At 30.9% G+C, this 22,647-nt stretch overlaps 1 protein-coding gene across 1 annotated transcript in view; it reads right to left on the bottom strand.

Moving 5' to 3' along the window:
- LOC119081727 overlaps window positions 1–22,647 on the bottom strand; it is a 31,304-nt gene that overhangs the window by 4,459 nt on the left and 4,198 nt on the right. The window contains exons 2-3 of the mRNA XM_037190887.1: window positions 5,012–5,228; window positions 2,560–2,755 (exon numbers count right to left, since the gene is read on the bottom strand). Coding sequence (XP_037046782.1) covers window positions 2,560–2,755; window positions 5,012–5,146 — 331 coding nt within the window. The 5' untranslated portion in view covers window positions 5,147–5,228. The remainder of the gene's footprint in view (window positions 1–2,559; window positions 2,756–5,011; window positions 5,229–22,647) is intronic.

Below are 22,647 nucleotides of genomic sequence, written 5' to 3'. Positions count from 1 at the left end.
ACGGAATTCTCCAGCCTTTCTAAAGATAAAACTGTTTTATAATTACGACTTAGTTCAGTGCAACAAAAACCGAGTTAGGATTTTGTAGTTAATATAATGGAAAGTACAAAAAAAAAAACAAATTTATTCAAAGAGACACATTTGAATAACCGCATTGTTGAAAACCATGAGAAGAAGATATGATGCAAATTATCTTCCATAAGTCTGTCATTATCATTTCCTTCTTATTTGTAACTAGATAAATATAATGACTGCCTCATATTTTCAATTTTTCTTATTCCGTATTGTCTTTAATGAAAAATTAGAAATTACTTTCGTAACATATGGAGCAGATTGTTTAGTTAATCTCAAGGTACATTCATGATTGAATTAAATGAACGCATTATCAGTTTTTTCATTGTACAATACAGAAGCAAAATTCACGGAAACAATAATCTGAAAGCTTTCAAGAAGGAAAGAAAAATGAAATCAATATTGAACTAATACCTCGTTCTAAATTGGTTTTAAGACAAAGAAATATAAGGTACTCGAACATTAATATCCTATAGAGTGGTAATTGCTGCTTATTTCTATTCCAATCAACACAGAGCGCAGACATGAACATTGATTATTTATTTATCAATCGATCGTACCATCCTGTTCTGGAAAAGTATTTTATTTGAATTTTGTTTCGCATTCTTTGAGTTCTCAAGAGAAAAGAACTTGTGGTGCAAAATTCACCCATAATATTTTACCGTTGCATTTCTGTGAATTGAAATGGATCGTAATATGAACTGAGTATACATTTCTATAATACTACTGGAATGATCAATGAGCATTGATCACCATTAATTATTGTGTGGCCAATACCTATTGAGCTAAAAAAAACTTTGGAAAAATTAACAGGAGATATCATTTACTTCTACCGATCTAAACAGTTTAAATTTCACTAAGATGTTTCATTATGCCATTCATATTTATGGCTAACTGTAAAATAAAAATTATATTTTTCATCAGGCCATACAAGCCTTACAGCACAATAGCCTTTCGCTCAGACTCCGACAAATAATGTGTCAAGATTTTCACCGCTTTAATAACGAATATATTATTCACATTTAATTTCTCTACAATTTTAAGCATCCTCTGTGATACATTGGCTGTCTAACAACAAAATTACTAGTTTCGCATAATCAGACATCTTTATTGATTGATTCGAGGTATACTTTCCGTAGCATTACTGGATCATATTTTCAAAATAACATATTCAAGCCAGTCTGGGGGAAAAAACACGGCAACATTCAACGCTATATCGCATTAATTTTCATACGGAAAAGAGCAGCCAAGCTGAAAATCCCAATAAGTCTCATAAAGCTTTTCATTCGGTTTATGATGCAAAATTCTTTCAACGGAGACATTTGTTAGCAATTTTCGAACGAAATTACTTTATGCAAAGTATATGTGTAGTCAATCAAGTTCATACGCTGTTAAGCATTATATTGTAGAGAAAATTGACAATAACATTAATGTTATATTGTAATACCTATTCACGTGCAATTTTGTTGACGATATAGAAATTTTCTAAACTTTATTTCGCTGATATAATCAAAATAAACTTGTAATCAGCTCGTTTCCTGGGATAATGGGTCTAGAAATTATTTTCCAAATTTAAACTTCAGCTGTACAGCATAATTTCCACATCTACTACTTCTTTTCATTTAACAAGAAATTAACGCCGAATCTATTACTTCATTTTTATGTATTTTGCTATAAAAGATCACATTAGTCCAAGATATATGTTTCGTCGTTATTAATAACAAATAGCCGTAAAATTTGGTGAAAAGTTGGTGAACGAACAGTGGCTAAAAGTGGTCAACGTCAACTCAAAAAAGAAGAATAGAAAATCCTACTCGAAATTGTTAGAAACTTCTCTCATTGTAAATCGATTTAACACTAGGTCGACTGTGTGGCGTGTTTGAGGTGAAGTAGTTATGATAATTTATTTCTGCATGCATCAAACAGTCAACACTAACTGAAATTCCTATTAAAATTAGCTATTTTTCTGCAATGTAGGGCAAAAATGCATTTTATTTTCTTTGGCATTAAACTGAAAGTTGATATGAATGTGAATAAGATCAAGATTGTATATGTCTTGTACATCATCAAAATAAAGTCTCATAATGTTCAGCAGTCGTGAGAGAGTCTTCCAATTTCAATATTATCTCCATGATTATGTACATAGATCTTTCATGATATCTCGATGTAGCGACATGAACATGAACATATTTAAAGAAGAAAAAAAAAACAGAAAGAAAAGAAAAAAGAAACGAAAAGAAAACAAGGAAACTCGATAACTACAAAATAAAGCCATTTTTCATATCTGTGCCGATAATTTATAATAATTTAGATATATATGCATTTCCTGTAAAACATCTTTAAATAGATTGACTAGATAATGATTTCGATGCAGCTGATTGTATAATTTCTCCCATAAAAAGTTCACCAAGAAAACCGATGAGCAACAACATCTAATTGACCTCTTGATTACCGCAATTAAAATGAAATTATTCCAACAATACGTACCAACTGAGCTAATGACATAGGTTGCTGGCGGCTTTAAAACACTCCGAGAAAATGCACCACGTAAAACTTCCAGGGCACATGGCTCGGCGGTGACCAGTAGCATGCCAGGGGCTACATGACCAGCGTATTTAAGAGCTCTAGTTGCTGCTATTAAAGGTCCATTCCACCAACACTGGGCATTTGCTGCCAGGAAATTCTGAAACCAATTCACACTTTTCTTTAGTAACAATAACACCTAAAAACAGTCTGTCATAAAAACTTTCAATGAAATCGATATTACCGTAACTGCATTTTCTCAGTCATTATTCAAAAGCTATTAACATTGAACATCATGTTGTGCAATAATTTGTGACCTAATCAAGTTATTTTTCAGTTACTTAATAAACTCATTACACACAGCATATAAAGTAAAGAACTAGTTAAAGTTAAAAGACTGGGTTGAGGTCAATAATAAGTTGTGTCAATGTTGGTGTGACTATGCATTTAACTGCACTCATATATGATTACCCATACCCTAATGTGTATAATAATAACACATTACGTTATCAAAGGGCATTCCACATCAGTGAAGAAGTGAATTCTGTAAACACAACACACAACAACCTTGATCGAACTGATCATTTGATCTATATAAATCGGTTAATAATAGTTTCAGTTGACTGCATGCCATAATTAGCAATTGAAGCGGTGTCATGTTGGTTAATTATCGGTAAACGTGTTTAGAGTTTGTTTTATATAAAATAATGAAGATGCTTTACAAAAAAATCACTTTTAAATGATAAATCTTCTCTCTCAACTCATTCGTTTTCTTTCGTTGTATTTATTTTCTAAAATGGAACACATACGAACAATGTTGTGTCACATGTTTATTTAAATTAATTATAACCAAAATTGATGTAGAACTACCGTATGTGTGCATGAAATTTAAAAAAAAAACATTCTCGTTTTGCATTAATTATAGATAAAGTCTAATTTGATTCATAAAGAATTACAATACGAGGACATCCAACTATATATAGCCGAATTAATCATACGAAATGAAAAAAAGATAAATGTGGACTGTCAATTTAGTGAATGATTATCACCCGGTTCTAAGACTTACTTTGAAAGATATTTCCGTGGTGATTTGACAGCCTAGAGCTGTATCCGTAACTAACTTACCGATGAATCAAATTTATGGGTTTCAACTTTTTCAAACGGTAAGCATATAATTAAGATAATTATCGAATCTACTACTTCATTTGAAGTAATTTTTGCACTTTTTTCATTTATCATTTCTGCAAATTGAGTCGACATCTTTTACTTCATTTGCGTGTTAAAAGCATTTTCTTACATAAAGAGGACATTAGAGAGAGTTCATTGGTTGTTTTCGTCGCCTTTTGTCTATAGCTGATGATAAAGCCGTTTTTTGAAAGGCCAGGATGGCTTCTGTAATAGGATGTGTCAATTTTAAACTATGAAAGTATCAATTTGGGTCCGAATCAGCGAACAATCGAGAAAATCTTATCTCAAAAACATTTCTTGAAGGTATCGTTCATTGCTTGCCCAACACGATATCTTCGAAATAGTTATTTACATGATTAGACTAGTGATAAAAAGTTGAAAAGTAGAGTTTTCGTGTGAATTTTTCGTGAACACACGAAAACGAGACTTTTCAACTTTTATCCCGAGTTATGTAATGGATTTTATCTGTCTAGAACGATAATCTCGAGCTTATCCCTCTAGGGAGTTTTTGTTTATCTCGATATATCTGTTCTCGACAGATAAAATATGATATGCACCTATTGCCAGACTGTTATTTTGACGTGTAGGCATTATAGCCCACGCCTTCGGCTAGGGCAATAATGTCCCACACGTCAAAATATCAATCTTGGCAACAGGTGCATAATATATATTACATGCTTTTGAAACCTAAACCAAATTTCTTGTTTTCCATAGGTGTGTAATAAGCCACTTTCGACCCTAGGGAAAACGAAATCATGTAAAATTACTTGCTTTGCGAGGTGTCTGTAGGCTTCTTCTGACTTTGATTATGGTAATTTCATCAATATTGAGGGTATGTACTAGTAATGATGTCGAAATACATATCTTTTTAGTTCGAAAAATAGTTTTTACAGATAGAGAAGATTCCTGGATATCTTTTTACATTTTCTTTACAAATGAGTGTTTCTACAAAACAATTATATTCCAATAGCAAATTGAATATACTTAAATATATTGCAAATTTAACAGAAAGTAGAAAAAGATCGTTGGCGTTACCGAATTTGGACATTGGCAAAATAAAAACGCCAAAAAAGTAAAATTGAAATTTCGTCTTTTAGTTAAATTAGCTTTTACGAAAAAAAATGAAAGTTTTTTTTTCGAAATCATAAATATAATTTTTATTTCTGATTTTTTCTTTGATAGCTGACCGTTAGCGTAATATTTCTTTTAGAAAACTTTTCTTATTTACCTGGAAAATCATATATCCGGAATCATACATCCAGAAGTCTTCTGGCACATGTCCGGGCTTATTTAGTTGAATGGCCAAGCAGTGTTGTAATATATAATGACAGCGCTGTGGTGCGCCTGGCGATTTCGTTCCCATTTTCAAAATAAATGATAATTTTTAATTATATTAAAAATTTTATTGCAAATTTCCATGAATAGCAAGGATTCACGTCATCAGGCTGAAAAAAAAATAATGACAAAAATGAGAATAAATTTGAATATTTTTTAAAAATGTTAAGGTTTTTCCATAATGTAAGACCTTAAACAAAATGACACGGAATCGGAAATTTTTTTTACAAATACACACCATTAACTACAGTTCAAACATTAGAAACACCTAAAAAAGTAATTGAAAATTTTATTGAAATATTTGCGTTGCGGTATAATTAAAAGAAAAATCTGTGCAAACAAATCAAATCAAATAACAAATGAAAACATTATTAATTTTGATGATATTGCCACATTAATATTTTACTAAAAGATTATTTGAATTACAGTTTTTTTTTCGCTAAACAAACTTACATCAAAATGATGTAAGCGCGATGTAGTCATCATGACACTTTGTGGTGAATGTTTTACTTATAGCAAAATCAAATATTGAACCAAAGGTAATAAAGCAAAAAAAAAGAATTTGCATAATTTCGAACAAAAGAAAAAAAGAAAGAAATCATTAGAATTCAATTCAGAGAAGGTATATTATGACCTATAGAGTTCAAAAAGCTTGAATTTATAATGAAGGTGAGTAATACTGTGTCATCGTTAATATTCATTTTGTTCTTGCTGTTTTTTCTTTCGAACATTTAATATATTGCCACTAAGAAATAATCAAAGATGTGAATCTGAACACAATAAATTACGAACAGAAAAAGCAAACAATTTTGTAAATTAAGCTTTTTGTCATCATCATTATTAAATTTGCTTTTAAGTCTGATAAAACACGAAATTGTTTAACACATTTTTATTTTTGGAAATTACATCATCAAATGTGACCTCAAACGTGATACGTTTACAGATCGTGAAGATCTACCCTACAAAAACGTTAACTTATTGTTAACGTGATTTGTATAATAGAAATCGATTGAAACGCAATATTTCAAGTCTCGTGTGGCGCTCACAGTTATATAAGAATCGCAAATGGCGGGTCGCGATATTATTCTTAGGAAAGAATATTTATTCATTAACTCTCTCTGAAAGTACTTAAAACTACAAACAAAGCACCAAGCAGGGTAATAGAAAAAAATAAAGTAGGTAATTTTGGCAGTGTCAAATGTCATTTTTATTTTATAAGATTTTTACACTCTTAAAAATGCGGTAAGAGCCAAGATATATTCGAAAAATAGGCACGAACGTTCTTTCAATGAAAATATGATCACTGAAATGTACATTATTTTAACAAATAATCTAACATCACGTTAGCAGTCTGCATACAAATAACTAAATTACGTAACTGAATTTAAATTCTTCAATAAAAGTTAAATGAAAACCCTTCGCAGTAACCACTTTTTCGTTTTCAAATTTGCCTCCAATACGGCATCTCACGGCGACTCCTGTCTAATATAATGTAAATGGCAACTCGTACTAAAAACTACTCTATTTGACACCAAAAAATCTCTATTACCCTGCTAGGTGCTTTGCTACAAATAATTACATGGAGTGCTTCTCGATGTATCTATTAAAATCTGTATAACGTCAAAGAATGATCCTTGTGGGATTTGTTGTAATTAAAAGAATGATCCTTTACTTAACCCAGACTATTTGTTATAATTTAATGCATTATTTACCATTTTAAAATGACAATGACACACTTAATAAATTTAGATGAAATTCATTTGATGAATTCATGGCTCTGCTATCAGGCCTTCAATAGTTCATTACGTTTTCAATACATTTCAAATAGCAATGCGGGTACCACCAATTTATCGATTTTGTATAATTACACGTCTTTTACTGTATGTTACAAAGCAAAAGTATTTTTCAACTTCGAAATTCAAACTACTTTCAAAATCTTAGGATTTTCCACTCGACGATTCAAATGTGTGCAATCGCAATCACATAAATTCCTGTGCTAGATTTTATTGCTCTAATGAAGAATGGTAATGTTATTTTCCGTGGAAAACATGACAAAGTTAAACTTGAGTGCCATTAGCTGGAAGATATTCATCGATGACTATTTTTTTCAGTAAGTACATTTTATTGGAGTTCGGCAAATAAATCGAACCTCATCTCATCGGTCATTTTTGAATTTAGTGTTTGTTTCAACAAAAAAAAAGAATCGGGGAAAAGTTTTTGTCAACATATCAGATTTCATGAGTCAAGCTACCCCTTTTTCCATTACTAATCCATTTTAACAAAACAATTATTTACACAGTCAAATATTAGAAATGAATAAATAAGGAGATGTACCACACATAATTTCGTTTCCGTTCTGGCTAAGAAACAGAAATAACTATATTAGTCACTAAAAACCCATGTGAAAAATTCTATCGGCCAATTTTTGCTGCCTTAAATCTTTCATTAGCTGAATAAACACTTCACATTTTGAGTATTATCCGTCGAGTTAGGTATGCATGTAGGATAACATAAATTAATTATCACCTTTAAAGTTAAATAATGTTGTTCACATCTATGTGAGAAAAATACCAACCAAAGACGAAAAAAAATAGAGACCCGCGGTAGCAAAGCATATTCTTCGACATCGTTGACAAAAGTAATTCTAACAACTTGATATTGATCCTTTAACAATTGAATTTGGTTGACTTAAATCGTGTAACGACATAATATAAATCAAGGCTAATAACCACACCCAAATAAAAGTTTATTTTTAATTAAAAAGTTTCTTTTAATTTTTGATGTATTTAATTACTGTGGCAAACCGTTTTGCGAAATTGGATATATTACCATAAAGTTAGACGTCAATTTATAGATATTTTTCCAGTTGTTTAAACTAAATTAAGTTACTCTGTTATGTAATACAAAGCGTGAATTATTAATATTAAAATACAATATTCGAAAATCCTTGGATCAGTCGTTCAAAGGTCGTAATATACAAGTAATGTGCATGGATAGGTCGTTAAAATATAACAGATAGACTCATTTATACATACGTTCGTGTATTAGATAGAATTGTTAACATGACATTGTTTTTGAATTTCGAAAAAGATAAATTATTATGAGGAAATTGGTGTAACCGCATCACATTTGGTAATTTGTTTCGTCTGACAGCATTTACTCAGTCTGCGTTTAAATAAACTTTTTTTTTGGCAATGCCATCAATTCGCGAATAAATGTTGTTTAGATTGGTAAGACTGTGTAATGAACAATTGTTGATTTTTCATCTTGCAATTGCGCAAAAAAAACTAGTGATGGATGTGATTGCATTGCATAGACGAAACGCTTTGAGAAAAGGAATGATTTTAATATTTAATAATAACTTCTTATGCTACTAAAACTGAAATGGTATCCGAGACGAGTTTGAGAACCTAGCTTATGACACCGAGATCTGAGATACCATTAACTCCTCCTTTTTTTTCGTGAATGACAGTAGCATTAAAACTCGTTTAAACTACACTTCGGTATGGTTGGGAAACTGTTATTTTGACTTGTGTGGTTGCATCCCTCGCCTTCGACTTGACCTGTAAAGCAAAATAAAAATCTTCTGACCAGTAACGAAATCTACTTTTTTTTCAAATTTCAGTTTAATGTTCAATTCATCACTGAGTCTGAAGCTTTAGGTCTGTTACAAGGCCATATTTCAGGACCAAAGTTCGGAAGAGCTCCGTTTCGATTACTATCAAGATTACTATAAACTGATTTATTAAAGAAATATAATAGAGTCCGGTGGATTGTAATTGTTGATAATGTAACTTCTTATAATTCTTCCACCGTATACCCACGAGTCATAACAATAAAGAATACGTCTGTCATCCATGCGGTTTTGTTATTCTGCCCTACCAAAAAGGAACGATTCAATCTTGCTTTTCGATTTACTATTAAGAGATATTTATATTAAAATACAATATTCGAAAATCTTGGTCGTTCCAATGTCGTAATGTACAAGTAATGTGTTGAATGTTTGTTATTTTAACTTGTGTGGTTGCTTCCTTCACCTTTGGCTTGAGTTGTAAACCCACACTCGTCAAAATCAAAATCTCCTAGCGAGTACGTAATCTACTATTATATGACGAGCGTCTGAAAGTTGACCAACTCTACTGTAAATTTCGCAGTACGATTGCGCTACAGATTTTCCAACAAAACCACTAGGTAATCAATATACAGTTAGAAAATAGTTGCTGTTCTTGATTCTCGAAGTGAATCAAGACTCAAAACCAGACTCACTATCTATTAGAAATCAAAAGTGCTTTTTAAGAATCACAACGTTGTTCGTTTATTAAGTCCACAAACCAATTTACGAAGCTAATTTTACTTGTTTGTTTACAAAATTCATCATTAAACGGGTATAAAGTGATAATTGACAAGTTTTTTTTTTCTGTTGATGTTGTTGTTGTTGCTGTGTAGAAATACTTTATTTTACCTTTTCTGACATTGACTTCACAATTACATGAATCAACCCGTAAATGACTTTTTTTTTTAATTTCAATTTAATGCTCAATTCATCACTGAGTCTGAGGCTATTAAAATAGCATACATTCGGAAAGTTGCGTCGTATTGTTTGGATTAATTTTGTAATTTATTTAGCCAATTATAAGTTGCAAATAATTTTGGCAATCGCACAAATCTTGATAGTTCTCAGACATTGGCTTCCATCCATATGTCCATATGTAACATATTCAGTTTCGCAGAACTTAAAAAGTAATTCCAAAGCTAGAAACTATAGCCACACGATTTTCTAACTTACTTTGCAATTCTTATGTGGTTTTTCTTCATATAAGCCGATACACTGCGACTAATTATTTATTCCATTCACAAAAGAGACTTTCCGAATATATTAATTAAGATTATGTAAGTCGCACGAATCTTTTCTTTGAATCTCCTTATCGCAAACAAAAACACCGAAACGGCTTTCGCACCTATTATATGTATATTGTGCTTTGCTATCTTGAGATATATATTTTTTCAATTCATCTACTTCAAGTTGTGCTTAGATTTAATGCTAACGAATTTGAAGAAAGTTTTTAGAGTCCATATACGGTAAGTCGTTTCATTTACAACCAGAACTAAGATATGGCCTTCGTGACCATATCATATATGCTATATGTATGTATATAGTAGTAGACTTGTTTACAATGTTTCCGAATGAGTTATATATGAATCTGCATAGTAATGTGCAAACAATCATTATGTTCAAAAGGTTTGAATAAGTCAAAATGTTAAGTATTACTTGTACTTTATTTTAATATACGGCACATCAACCAATGCGACGACATTACTTTTTTTTTTAAATATTTTTTTAATTGATATGAACAAGAAGTTTATCTGCCCTTTCCATCTACTCTAAGTTTTGTTGTATTTTTTTATTATTATTGTACGTACGTCGAAAAGGTTACAATTTGAACTTAAGGAAAAGGAACCAGATCATTGCATTTGTACTGTTAACTCCGGCTCGTTCATCTGTGAGGTCATCATACCAATAAAAAAAAATCTGGTTAAGTGCAGAGGTAATGAAAATGAAATTTTGTGTTGGATGTAAATCAAGAAAATTAATAAGAAAATCTGATTTATTTTATCCATGACGTACAACAACATCCATAAATAACTAAATTTCTGTGATGCATGGCAGAAAAACGCTTATGGTGTTGTATATTAAAAGTGATATAAATGTTTAATATACTGTTAGAAATGCCTTCAATTATTCGCATACATAATGAGACAAAGTAAATCTGACTTTCAAGGTGTTTAAAACCGTTCACATCTTGTGAGAAAATAACGAAATGATTCTCCAGTTTGTTTTAGAAAGGGAATTTTATAAAGTGCAATTGTTTTGCAAAATATAAATACTTGCGAAGTTATGGTAAAAAGACTTGTGCAAGTGCGCTACTTGGATTTATTATATATATATAGCATCGGCATGCAGATGATTTAATACCATTCTTTTATTTATTGAAGTGAGTTTATTAATTAATTAGTGGATACGTTAAATAGATAGCAGAGATTTAAGAAAAAAAATTTATTTAATTTACATAACAATGCTTGTTGGATTGGTGATGACCAATTTTCAATTGATTATTTTTCAGAGAAATGAAAGGATAAATTGCCTCATCGCCTTGAAGAATATGTCATACTTTACGTATTTAAATTAATTGATTTCCATTTTTGACATGTTTTGAAACATTATATAAGCGGCAAGAGGATCACCACGCTATGGATAGCTATGGATAGCGATTAAATCTGTTACTTCTTTTGTTTTATGCATCGCAAAGTGGTTGATATTGCTTGATCTTTTAATTTTTTAGTTTGACTACATGATGAGAAAACAGCAGCCTGTGCTCATTGCTTATTTTCATCGTCGTTGACATCGTTAAAGATAACCGTTTCTAAAAGGTGATAAAAGAGAATATTCGTTCTTGAACGTTAGCCCTAAAATAGATTCTACTTCATCCTTGGATCACGTGATAATAAAATCAATCCTACAAACTATGTTTATGTTTATTTACTTTCTGCATAATCCAAATTTAGTTAAAACATTTATTGAGTATAGAAATCAAAATAAATTCTACACCTACACTTTCTCCAGTGTAAACGACACAAAAAACTAACTTCTCTTCAAATAAAAAACCGACTAATGTACACACTGCACATAAAAACCGAAAGTTCAAACATCACAGCATCTCGTATTGGCGTTACGAACGTGTATATGCATTAAAATTAATTATTCAAGTTTACAAGACCATTCGCTGCTATTTCGACGACAAGCAACTATTGAAAGCCATATATTCACAATTCTTTTCCAAGGAAGGAAACACTTTTCAATGATCGAATATTATAAAAAAAAATTGTTATTTGTTACTGTTTCCCGTTCATAGACGTCGTAATAGTAGCATTACCAATTTATTTATCTATGAAGAAGATGATTATTATTAATGAATATGGAAATTCGTGCATTCAAGATATTTCCATACTTATACGCTGCATGCTTTTATAATGAAACAATGAATGCAATAATTATGCAATTAAACTGTTAAAATAATGTGAAGAGTTTTTTTTTAAGCAACCGAAACGTATTCTTCAAATTTATTGCTTCTTATGATGTTATTCAGTTGTCACTTGTTATATGGAGTGCATTCTCATTTCGGAGGATGCAAAGTGTTTGCTGTTACAAATGTTTGTTTAAGCTTCTCAGCCCACCCAATTCTTTAGAAATAGCAGGTCTTTTTATATCGTAATTTAATCTTATAACCGCCCTAAGTAATCTTTGATTATGAAGCCATTGTATACGAGTAGTACAATAAAGGTTTGCTATATCGTTTAATAATATCGTTAAACATAACCACAACTTCATTTATCAATGCGGGATTTAGTCAGTCAAATTCTATAAAGTTATTAATAAAATCTCTGTAAACGTATTTAGTGTTGCTCAAACAAAAGAACTAAAATCCTAGTTTATGAGATATTCAATTCATCATCAAGCATGTCGTCAAATATAGTCGGCTTTGTTGGTTTTCTTCGTTCAATAAATCTGATTCTTTATAATATGTGATTATCTCAAATTCATTGTGTTGCATTTTACTATATTTTCTTTTCCACACAGTGGCTTAAACATCATGCAAATGAAGACGAGCTTATGTTGGATGTTGAAATGTATAGTAATATTTGCCGTCGAACAAGTTATTGTATTCGATGTGGGTGTCTCGAAATGATTTTTGTTCATTTTTTTAATTGTATTTTGACAAAACACTCAAATATATATATGTGCATGTGCTACATCAAAATGACGGATAGGAATTTTTGTGTAAACATTTTACTTTGAACATCTGTGTGTAGTAATATGCTCTGTCATCGGCATCGACGATTACAATAAATCTTAATTTGTTTTCTTTCATTTAAACAGATTTATGTCAACTTTATGCTCTGCATTTAGATATCCGTGAGGTAAGTATTGAGTTAATGTGTTTATTTTGTTTAATTGGAATAGATTGAGCGATTAGGCGTAGTTGGAACATAGTTTGTGGAAATTCAATTGTGTCAATCTTGTCCAATCATTGAACGGTTAGTTATATGTTAGTTCATATAGATCTATGAAAAGCGTGGATGGCGCTAGTGGCAATGGAAGAAAAATGAATTAGAATCATTTCGACATCATTCTTGCAACAAAGAACGCTTGAAGAGGACGTAAGTTCGTGAAACAAATTTAGAAGAAACAGTTTTCCATTTCTCCACTTAATAAGAGCAAATGAATTCTTTTACGGAAATTGATAATTGGGTAAGTTGGGTATTTCAGGTCAACCTTAGGTTAATGGGCAAGATTTCATTTGTCTTGTGCAGGCTCGTTAATAATTTCTGTACTTAATTCTTTTTAATATTATCTTCATTAAAATATAATTTACGATTCTCATAACACTGTAAACTTTACATGAAATTACAAAAGATGTATAAATGTCTCTTCGCTTTATGTATGGTATACACATAATATGAAACCATCCAAATAATGTTTATCATGAGAAAGACAATCCAAGTACTCATCTCATGCTGGAAAAAAAGTCAACTTAATATAACGGAAGTTTTCAACCACAGCATTGTTAATTTTATATTTGAAAGAGATTGTTATTAATTTTGATATAAAACAAATCTCGCGATGGAAAAAAAAACCTTCTATTAGTAATAAACAAAGTAATGATATAAAACAACGATCGTGACACTTTTATTACACGATAAAATGCTGTCTGTAAAAATGTTTTAACAAAAAACTATGTTCTGTGCACGCATGCATAACGCATAAGTATTGTGTATCATTTTTAAATAATTTATTTTCATATTGGTTGTATTACAATAGGATGAAAATCAATACAGAAACGTTATTTCTAGCTTAGCATAGAACACCGCATCCAATGATAATAAATATTTTGATATTCAGATCTCATATTGCTATTATAATTCAAAAGTTATCTCATACTGCGATGACTGAAATGTTACATCGAATTTTTTGTCCTTCTCAAATCCAAGCCCCGTATTGTTATCGTTCACATTATTGTTGTTCGAATGAAGGGGAAAAAATGTGAACCATATTGTGTGGCATACACTTGTAACCTGCCTTATTTACATTTTTTTAAATTTATTTAATTGTCTTTTCATGCAAAAATTTGAGTTTTCGTCATTGTTATGTGAGAGTTCGTGGCCAAATACAACAATTAAATGCGAATTTTGCAATTTGAAAGTCCAAAACGGTTGGTATAAATTTGGTAAATTGTTCTTTTCTTAAACGATTTGATTTCATTTGATACGATTTAGTTGAGCTTAGTGTCTCAATGCCTTAAAAACACATATTTTTTCTTTCCCCCAGACTTTAAATTAACGAACCGTTTTGGAACATTCACATATTCATTTTATGTCAAGAAACAGTGCCAGAAAGATGTCAAAACACTGCTTCAGTTTATAACACAGTTTTCGTTCGTAAAAGAAATAGCAAAATTTCAATCGACTTTTTCAAATTTTTATGCGCCGAACGTTTTGCTGCGTGACATGATTCTTAGATATCCAATTTATTACTGTATAGGAAGTGATTGTAATTTCCTTTTAAGAAAAGATTCCAGACGATGATGGTAAGAAGGTTGACTATTCATCTCTCTATTATTTTTGATTTTTTTTTTTTTAAGAACCGACGAACACTAGCCAGAACAAATACAAAATTCTTTCAATGCAACACTCGTCTACTCATTCTTCTTTCATTATTTAGTTTTGACAATGTACTTCCTTTTAAAATCTATGCAAAGATTTGAGAAGTTGAGTTTCTCTATCTACAGAATCGACAACAAAATCCTTAAATCTGCTACTTCATTTTTGTAAATTATATCATGATACTTGACACAATAGTACATTACTATACAAGTGAAGTAATTTGATATTTCGTATCCAGATGAGTAAAAGTATCCGAGGGCTTCAGCCCGAGGTACTTTTACTCATCGTGATACGAGATATCAAATTATTTCACGTGTAAAGTATGGCGTTTTACTTTACGAGCGAGGGAAAGGGTCTTCACTAGTGAGGGAAAGGCCACATTACCTCACTAGTAAAGTAAAATCTATTATTTCAAAGTTATTATCATACATTTCGGTACAAACCGATATGCAACCATATCTCACAACTTGTTCTTATCGTCGTGCTCGACAGCAGATGACTATCCGTTTATAGAAGTTGTCATGTGAACCATACCTATGATTCGATTCTTTTAACATTAATTTTCAATTAAAGTTCCCATTTTCAAGTTCAAGTTCTACAAATCAACCTATTAAAAAAACCGTACGGTTTCTCTAATCTACTTTTTACTGAAATTCACGAAATTAAAGATAAATTTTTTGTCATAAAAATTTATTTGGTTGGTTGGTCCCTGAACTGTTTTTCTATAGATTATTCGAATGACGAATAAATTACCTACAAAAAATGAAACGGAACTGAATTTTATTTTTCTCTCTAATTCGTAGAATGCAAGTACGACCAGATTAACATTAACATTTACTCTTAAAATCTAATAGAACTGATATGAAAACGAGAGAAGATTATGTGATATTTTACCATGATCATCATGATGAAGCGTTTTGTTGGTAAGCAAATGATATGGTGTCGAATTTGGTGTGAAGGCGTTTATTTGAAAAGAAGTCATGATCATAATGAACACTCCGTTCGGTGTAAATAATAAAGTATTTTTTCCCACGATTTCAATATAATTTTCAATCTTTTATTCTATTGTTATAGTTTGACTTCTTAAGAAATGGGTTAATCTGTTTTGAGAGTTTGTTCGTGGCAAATTTATTAAGGTAAAAATAATTTTAATTGATTCTTTAATTGCGAAAACACTTTTTTCAATTGAAGTGTTCATTGCGCACACGGTATATGAATTAATTTTTTGGACAAGAATTTATGTTTGGGAATCGGAAGTAAAACAATGTGGAAACGTAACAATTCATTAAAAAAAATGTTTAATGTGATTTTTATCGAAAGTCAGGAAGGTGATAAATAAATAAACTCGAGGTAGTAATTATTTCAATCGGCGTATCACCTATATAATTCAATGAAGAAATTGATGTTTAATTAAATATACCGATCAACAACACTTACAAAAAGGCATCAGTTCAGTGCGATAGATTGATAGATTGAAAGAACTATCTCTAGACTAATAGGTCGTTGCGGTTGTTGATAGCAATAATGGTAATTTTTTTTATTCTTTCCGTGAATTGGAATATAAAAGCTGGAATTTACGGAGTTCATAAGATTAATAATAATATATGTTTAAGATTGCGGTAAATCATAAAAAATAGAAAAATATCAATTTTTTATTACTAAACTATTTTTAATTGTAGAAGCTTTGAAGCCACGCAAGCAGTTTATTTTCTTTCTTCATTTTCTAAGAATTTGAAATTCTCAGCTTCTCGAGAGTATTATTGCTACAATGCTACTTAGGAATTAAAATAATTAAAATTAGATATGAAGATTGCCTCAAAATTAAATTGCATTAGAAAATCTGGAATCTGCCTTAACAACCCACGAGGGATTTGGGACTAGATCATTACTATACTAGTTTCGATGCGACGCTGCTTATGATTCTATATAGAACTATTTGATACCCTTTCATCACATATTGTTCCCAGATTTATTTACTAAAATTACTGAAAATTGTCTAAATTTATCAAAAACTTATTGAAGTTACCAAAATTTAACGAAAATGTTTTTTTTTGTAAATTTCTGTTAATAAAATTCTCAATAATTTGCTCTGAACTGCCTAAATATTTTACTGTGTAAGTGGTAAACTGAGCGACAAACCTAATCCGATCCGGTCTCGACATATATTAACAACTTCATATATTTATTAAAAGTCTTGAAGTACTAGATTCGGTGCTCCATGTTCTAAGTAAATATGATTCTTTGTGAATATGGTTGATGCTTGTGTATTATCACATACATTACTATCACTAAAATATTTAATCATTTTTGTGGGTCAATCGATAGAAACTTGCATTTACCCTTAAGTTGTGTTTGTATTGTCGTTATTTGTGTTTGTCCATACTGTGCTGTGATCAAAGCCTCTAGATTGTATTGTTTTTGAATTGAATTGAAATGGAAATCACTAATTCAGTATTGAGAAACAATACTGAAATTTCGATATACACTTCTATTGACCAGAACAGTTCTCTCACAATTAATTCGATGGAATAACGTGGAAAATTTAAACATGACATTCTATGTAACTTTAACAATATCAGTATCAATATTTTCTAGACCAGCCCTCCATCGCCTGCGGTTCCTACTTACGTAAATAACTATTTTTGTGATACCAGTTAAAATCCACCATATGACTTAATCTGTCCGTCAATCAAATTGTTTTTATTAGCTAAATAGCAATTAAATCTGGTGTACGTACATTACGTCTCAATAGTACACCTTTTACCACTCCGAAATAATTTAAATTTCTGCTAAATTATTTGCTAGTCTTTTTTTTCTCCTCTAAATATTTTCTTTGTAACCTTTTTAGAAACGAGATATTTCTAAGAGCAATGACCAAACAGTACGTAAACAAAACGAACTCAAGCAAAAACTGAGTAAGATGACGTGTTGAGATTACATTATATAAATAAAAAAAAAATTCGCACGGCTTTAATTTGCATTTGGTATCTCTCTCAACTTCTTTCAATGTAAATTTTGCATTACGTAGTATTTATATGTATGTGCTAGTCCGCCCATTCCGACGGACATACAAACCAGAAAAACATAATACATTTACTTAGTTTTTATTATTTGAATAAATGACTAAAAACCTACAATTAACATAAGTTTTTTTCGCAATTCAAATAAAAAAAAATATTTGAGCATTTTGCGAATATATAGTTACAAGGTACAGCTCACTGTGTCGGTGTATTAAAATGCTAGCACGATATTCTGAAATTAGTTAAAATTAACCTTGTGAAAGTGTAGTATGACACTACATACACCTTTCAATTAGGAAGAAAGCTGTTTAATGCGTACAGGTCTTCCAATATTTCATTTCCTCATTGGCTAATTCTTTCTTTCTTTTTTTGGTCGTCGATTCGTTTTCAATGAAAAACAATTACAATGTCTCAAAATTGCCATTATTATCCGAAACGACAAAACTGTATATATACGCGAATATATTTCTGATTAATTTAGAGGTAACATAAGATTGCTGAAGTACCGTATGACTTATTGTAAGAATTTCGTGATAAGCAATCAGAGCAAATCGAATAACGAAATTTAGCATACGAACATAAAATGTAAAATTATTGAAATTTGTCTACTTAATCTGTCGCTAATCAGCAATGTATTGTACATTTATACTCAGGTTACAGTCGGTTTTCCAGGTACAGTGTATATACACAGCGTTACTCGAAAAGAAATAACGTATTCGGAGACAATTGTAGATGCATTGTGTTGGTGAATAAAAGAATACATTGCGCAATATATCTTCCTATTGTATGTTCTGTAATAAAAGGTATAATTGCAACAACAAAGAGTTAATGAAATTTGAAAAACTCCAGAAAACGTTTTGTGTAAAGTAGTTGAATTTGCAGCGGTTATGGAAAACAAATACACGTAAAAGATGATACCAGCTAAGCGGTAAAATGAATAGAAATTATCAAATCAAATAGTGAGTGAATAAAATACCGTGTTCATAAGCTGCATTGCCAGGAAAATACCAATCGAATTGAATGCATTGAATGTACGTCTTTTTTGTGTGTGCAATAAAATCCACTTTATGAAGGCATGAAGCAAAAAACGAATAAATTTTTATTCTCTTCTTAAATAATTGCATTGTATTGCTCGCATAACGATAAAAGGTTGGCTATAACTTAAAATATTATCGGTTCGCTCATACATAACACAAACCAACTGTCCCACACTTATAACCTACATTTTAACAATTTACCAAATGACAAAAGAAGTCAAATAAATAAAATGCAAAGGATAACCGACCGTATACCAACAGTGATAAAATATTAATTGCATTCGTATTAATGGAATGCATTAAGGCAAATTGAGTAAGACAAGGAATTTTCTGATGTTGCGTGGGTAGACAACCGTCCAATGAACCAACTATAGCATCTTAAAATAAATATTACTCGTTTTATGCATGTATGTAGCATTCAAGTTCTTTTTTTTTAAAAAAAAAAAGGCATAAAGTAACAAAAATAAATCTTAAGCGTCGATTGATACCAGTTCTATAATTCATTTCTTTCATTTTTTTTGCTTTTCAAAACTTGTAGGAATTTCACCATATTTTGCCATTCAAATATTTGTGCAATAGCGAATGAAACGCCTTTTCAATTAAACATTGCATGATTTAACGTTATTTTTGGAGATACAAATAAAAATTTTGGGATATTTCCGTTTGTAATGGAGAGATTTTTCAACGATCAATACTTGACTAATTTTCGTTCTCTTTTTTCTGCGTGTAAAAGAGACCTATGTCAATGTTAACTGAATCATGCACCCTCATCTAAATGCTTTTCATGAGGGGTGATTTTAACAACTCTTCTCATTACGAATTCGGAGAATAAAACGATTGTTAAAATATCGTAGAAGAGGAAAATGCATTTTATGTTTGAGTCTGCACAGCAAGTAAATGTCTTACAGATTTTTGAACCTTAAGCATAAAAAAAATGTGAAGTAACCATTTGATGATCTCATGTATTCTATACGTTTCGCAGGTCAGTGTTTTATTTTCGCCAATCTGAAAGTATGAGCATATATATACGAACGAACACATATATTCCCCTTTTGAAATTCACTGAACCGGACAGTCAACAAAGTCTACGTATTTCTACAATTTTAACATAAAAAGTTGGTTGCCGATTCAAAAGTAAACGATACTTGTATGGTTAAATGTATGCGTAACTTTTAATCTGAACTTATTATACCATGTATAATTCCGTTCAGGTATGTATTTCAAAGTGAATTTAATATTTTCGAGTAAATTATTTCATCACTTTAAGATTCCTAATAAAATTCTCAACATAAACACACTTAAGCACACTTCCAAGTACGTCAACATTTTCATTCAGCCCCAACAAAAATTAGAGTAAACATAAGTGTGGGATGATGACAAATATACAATTCTGCATTATATGTGTGAGCCATCATTCTTAACACGCGTACCCTCTTGTTTATCGAGAGAAAAATATACTTTCTATGTATCGATCAATTCGTTTCTTTTTTATTACAAGTAAAATAAACCACGAACACATATGAATACACATGTACAGCATTTCGTTCCGTTGACTCCCTAAATAAATCCCCTTAATACGTCCCTAAATTTTGAATGGAATTTCGCTATATAGCATGTAACTTGTTGGAACGAAATAAAATCTTAATTTTTCTTTTTGCCCTAAACAGGTTTATTATAAATCATCATGCTCTTTTGTGTGTGTTTATACGCGAAGTGTTTCTAAATGAATATTTTATAGTTCGGTATCTCACGACCACAACCAGATGATTGAGAGAGAATTTAATTAAAGTTTTTTTTTTCTTCATAAATACCAACAGTACCTACGGAACGCTATTAGTTTCATAAATATTATTTGAATACCATTGAGATTACGTTGGAACGCAGTAACATCTTTAGAGATGTTTATGGTAAGACCCGTCAACACCCAAGTCAATTCTTCACATTTCAATCAATGTCAGTTAATGAATAATCAATCACCATATCAATTCCATTCATCAATAAGAAAATTGTTGATTACCATAGAAAATTCACAGGTCATTAAGGGACAGAAGACCATGATCATGACATCTCTATAAGCAGATGAAAAAGATTAAGAGAAATGGTGGACATTGACTATTGGATGTTTTCGGTTCGCCTTTTTACGTAAAATAGTCATTGGCTTGACCTTTTCGAATGTTTAGCTCTGAGGAAATCGGGAAGTACATAATCAACAAAAACGAGATTTTTTTTTTCTGACATGGTTTTGATATTTGGCAAAAATGAAATGCTTTAAACAAAAAACGCAACCTGATCAATTCGTCTTTGTTTTATGCTTTTAAAATGTATTGACAAAGCAGATATTTTTTGCGTTACTCATTCGCGCAGACAGGTTTTATAACACTCAATGGTTTTTTTTTAAATATAATTTAGCCGACCGAGCCATAATGGATTGAAAGACTGATATACCCTTAGAGAATCTGTGTGGGGACCCGGTTGATCCAAATATGTCAAAGATCAAATTATGAATAGAATTGGTGGTATGAATATTATAATGCGCGATGGATCATAAAATGAGTATAATGCCAAACTGCTATTTAACATTTTATTTTTCAAGACACATCAACGGCATGCGGCTGAACACAGTAATAATGAAATGTTTCGAAAACAATTAACGCTTGTATTGCATGATCTTCCTGGTATTTTTTTTCTATATTCGAATTGTTACTGTTGAGAAAAGAGGAAAGGCTTGGCAACCTTCTAATGGCAATAAAAAAAACACACACTTATCAATGTCAGACGATCATTCATATCATGCTATTATATCGCTTTTATTTCAATACTTGAAAATGGTTAATTGATAAGACTTTAGGTTCATTGAGTGTTAGAAACGAATACACATATAAGACACCCAAGCTGTGTTTACCTTTCGACATTTACTACTTACTTCGTACACAGTAAATAAGTGTGTCGTGTTGATCTTTTAAACGAATAATAATTTCATTTTAAAACAGAGTTGATCCGCGCCTCGGTTGGTAGATGTATGACTTGCATATTGGCTGTTTATTTCTTTATACACGGTTTTAAAGAAATGCAAAGATTAAATAAAAGATTTAATTATAATTATCAAGGCAATTCGATTTTCTATCCTATATTTATTGAAATTCAATTTCGAATGACTTGTTCGTTGAAGCTCGTTAAGAGATTGCTTGCGCGGCATATTTGGTGATGTAGAAACACATTTTCGGCATTTGAAAAGAAAATTACCAATGAGTGTACGAGCGAAACAAAAATCAATTACCATACAACCATGACCTGCTACATGTATCAATTTGGCTAGCCAATCTATTAATTTCTAAAAATATACTGCTATAACTCCTTTTCCTCTTACAGTCGGCAAATAAATCACCACCACTTCGACCTGTGATTTTTTTTAACGCTAAACCTTTAGCAACTGACTAAGCATTCATATTATTTGAATCAAATATTAAGACTCAAGTGACATTATGAATAATTTCGATCCTAATTCAATTATGGTATTACCAAATCTGTTACATCTTTTGTTTGATATATTTTCTTCAGATTGAAACGAAATCTTTTACTTCACTAGGTTTAACAAATATTCTACTTATAAAAGACGACGTACCATCCAGAGCCCATCGCATTTTTATCGTCGCTATCGATAGCAGATGACATATCATCATCATCATCATCATATTCATAACTTATGGATATCGATGTTCTGTTCTATGTTCATTCGTCAAAGATCATACAAG

This window comes from Bradysia coprophila, unplaced genomic scaffold (genome assembly GCF_014529535.1).
Source record: "Bradysia coprophila strain Holo2 unplaced genomic scaffold, BU_Bcop_v1 contig_358, whole genome shotgun sequence".
Taxonomy (NCBI): Eukaryota; Metazoa; Arthropoda; class Insecta; order Diptera; family Sciaridae; genus Bradysia; species Bradysia coprophila.
The sequence above is the reverse complement of the archived record's forward strand: the minus strand, read 5'-3'. Positions and strand labels throughout refer to the sequence as shown.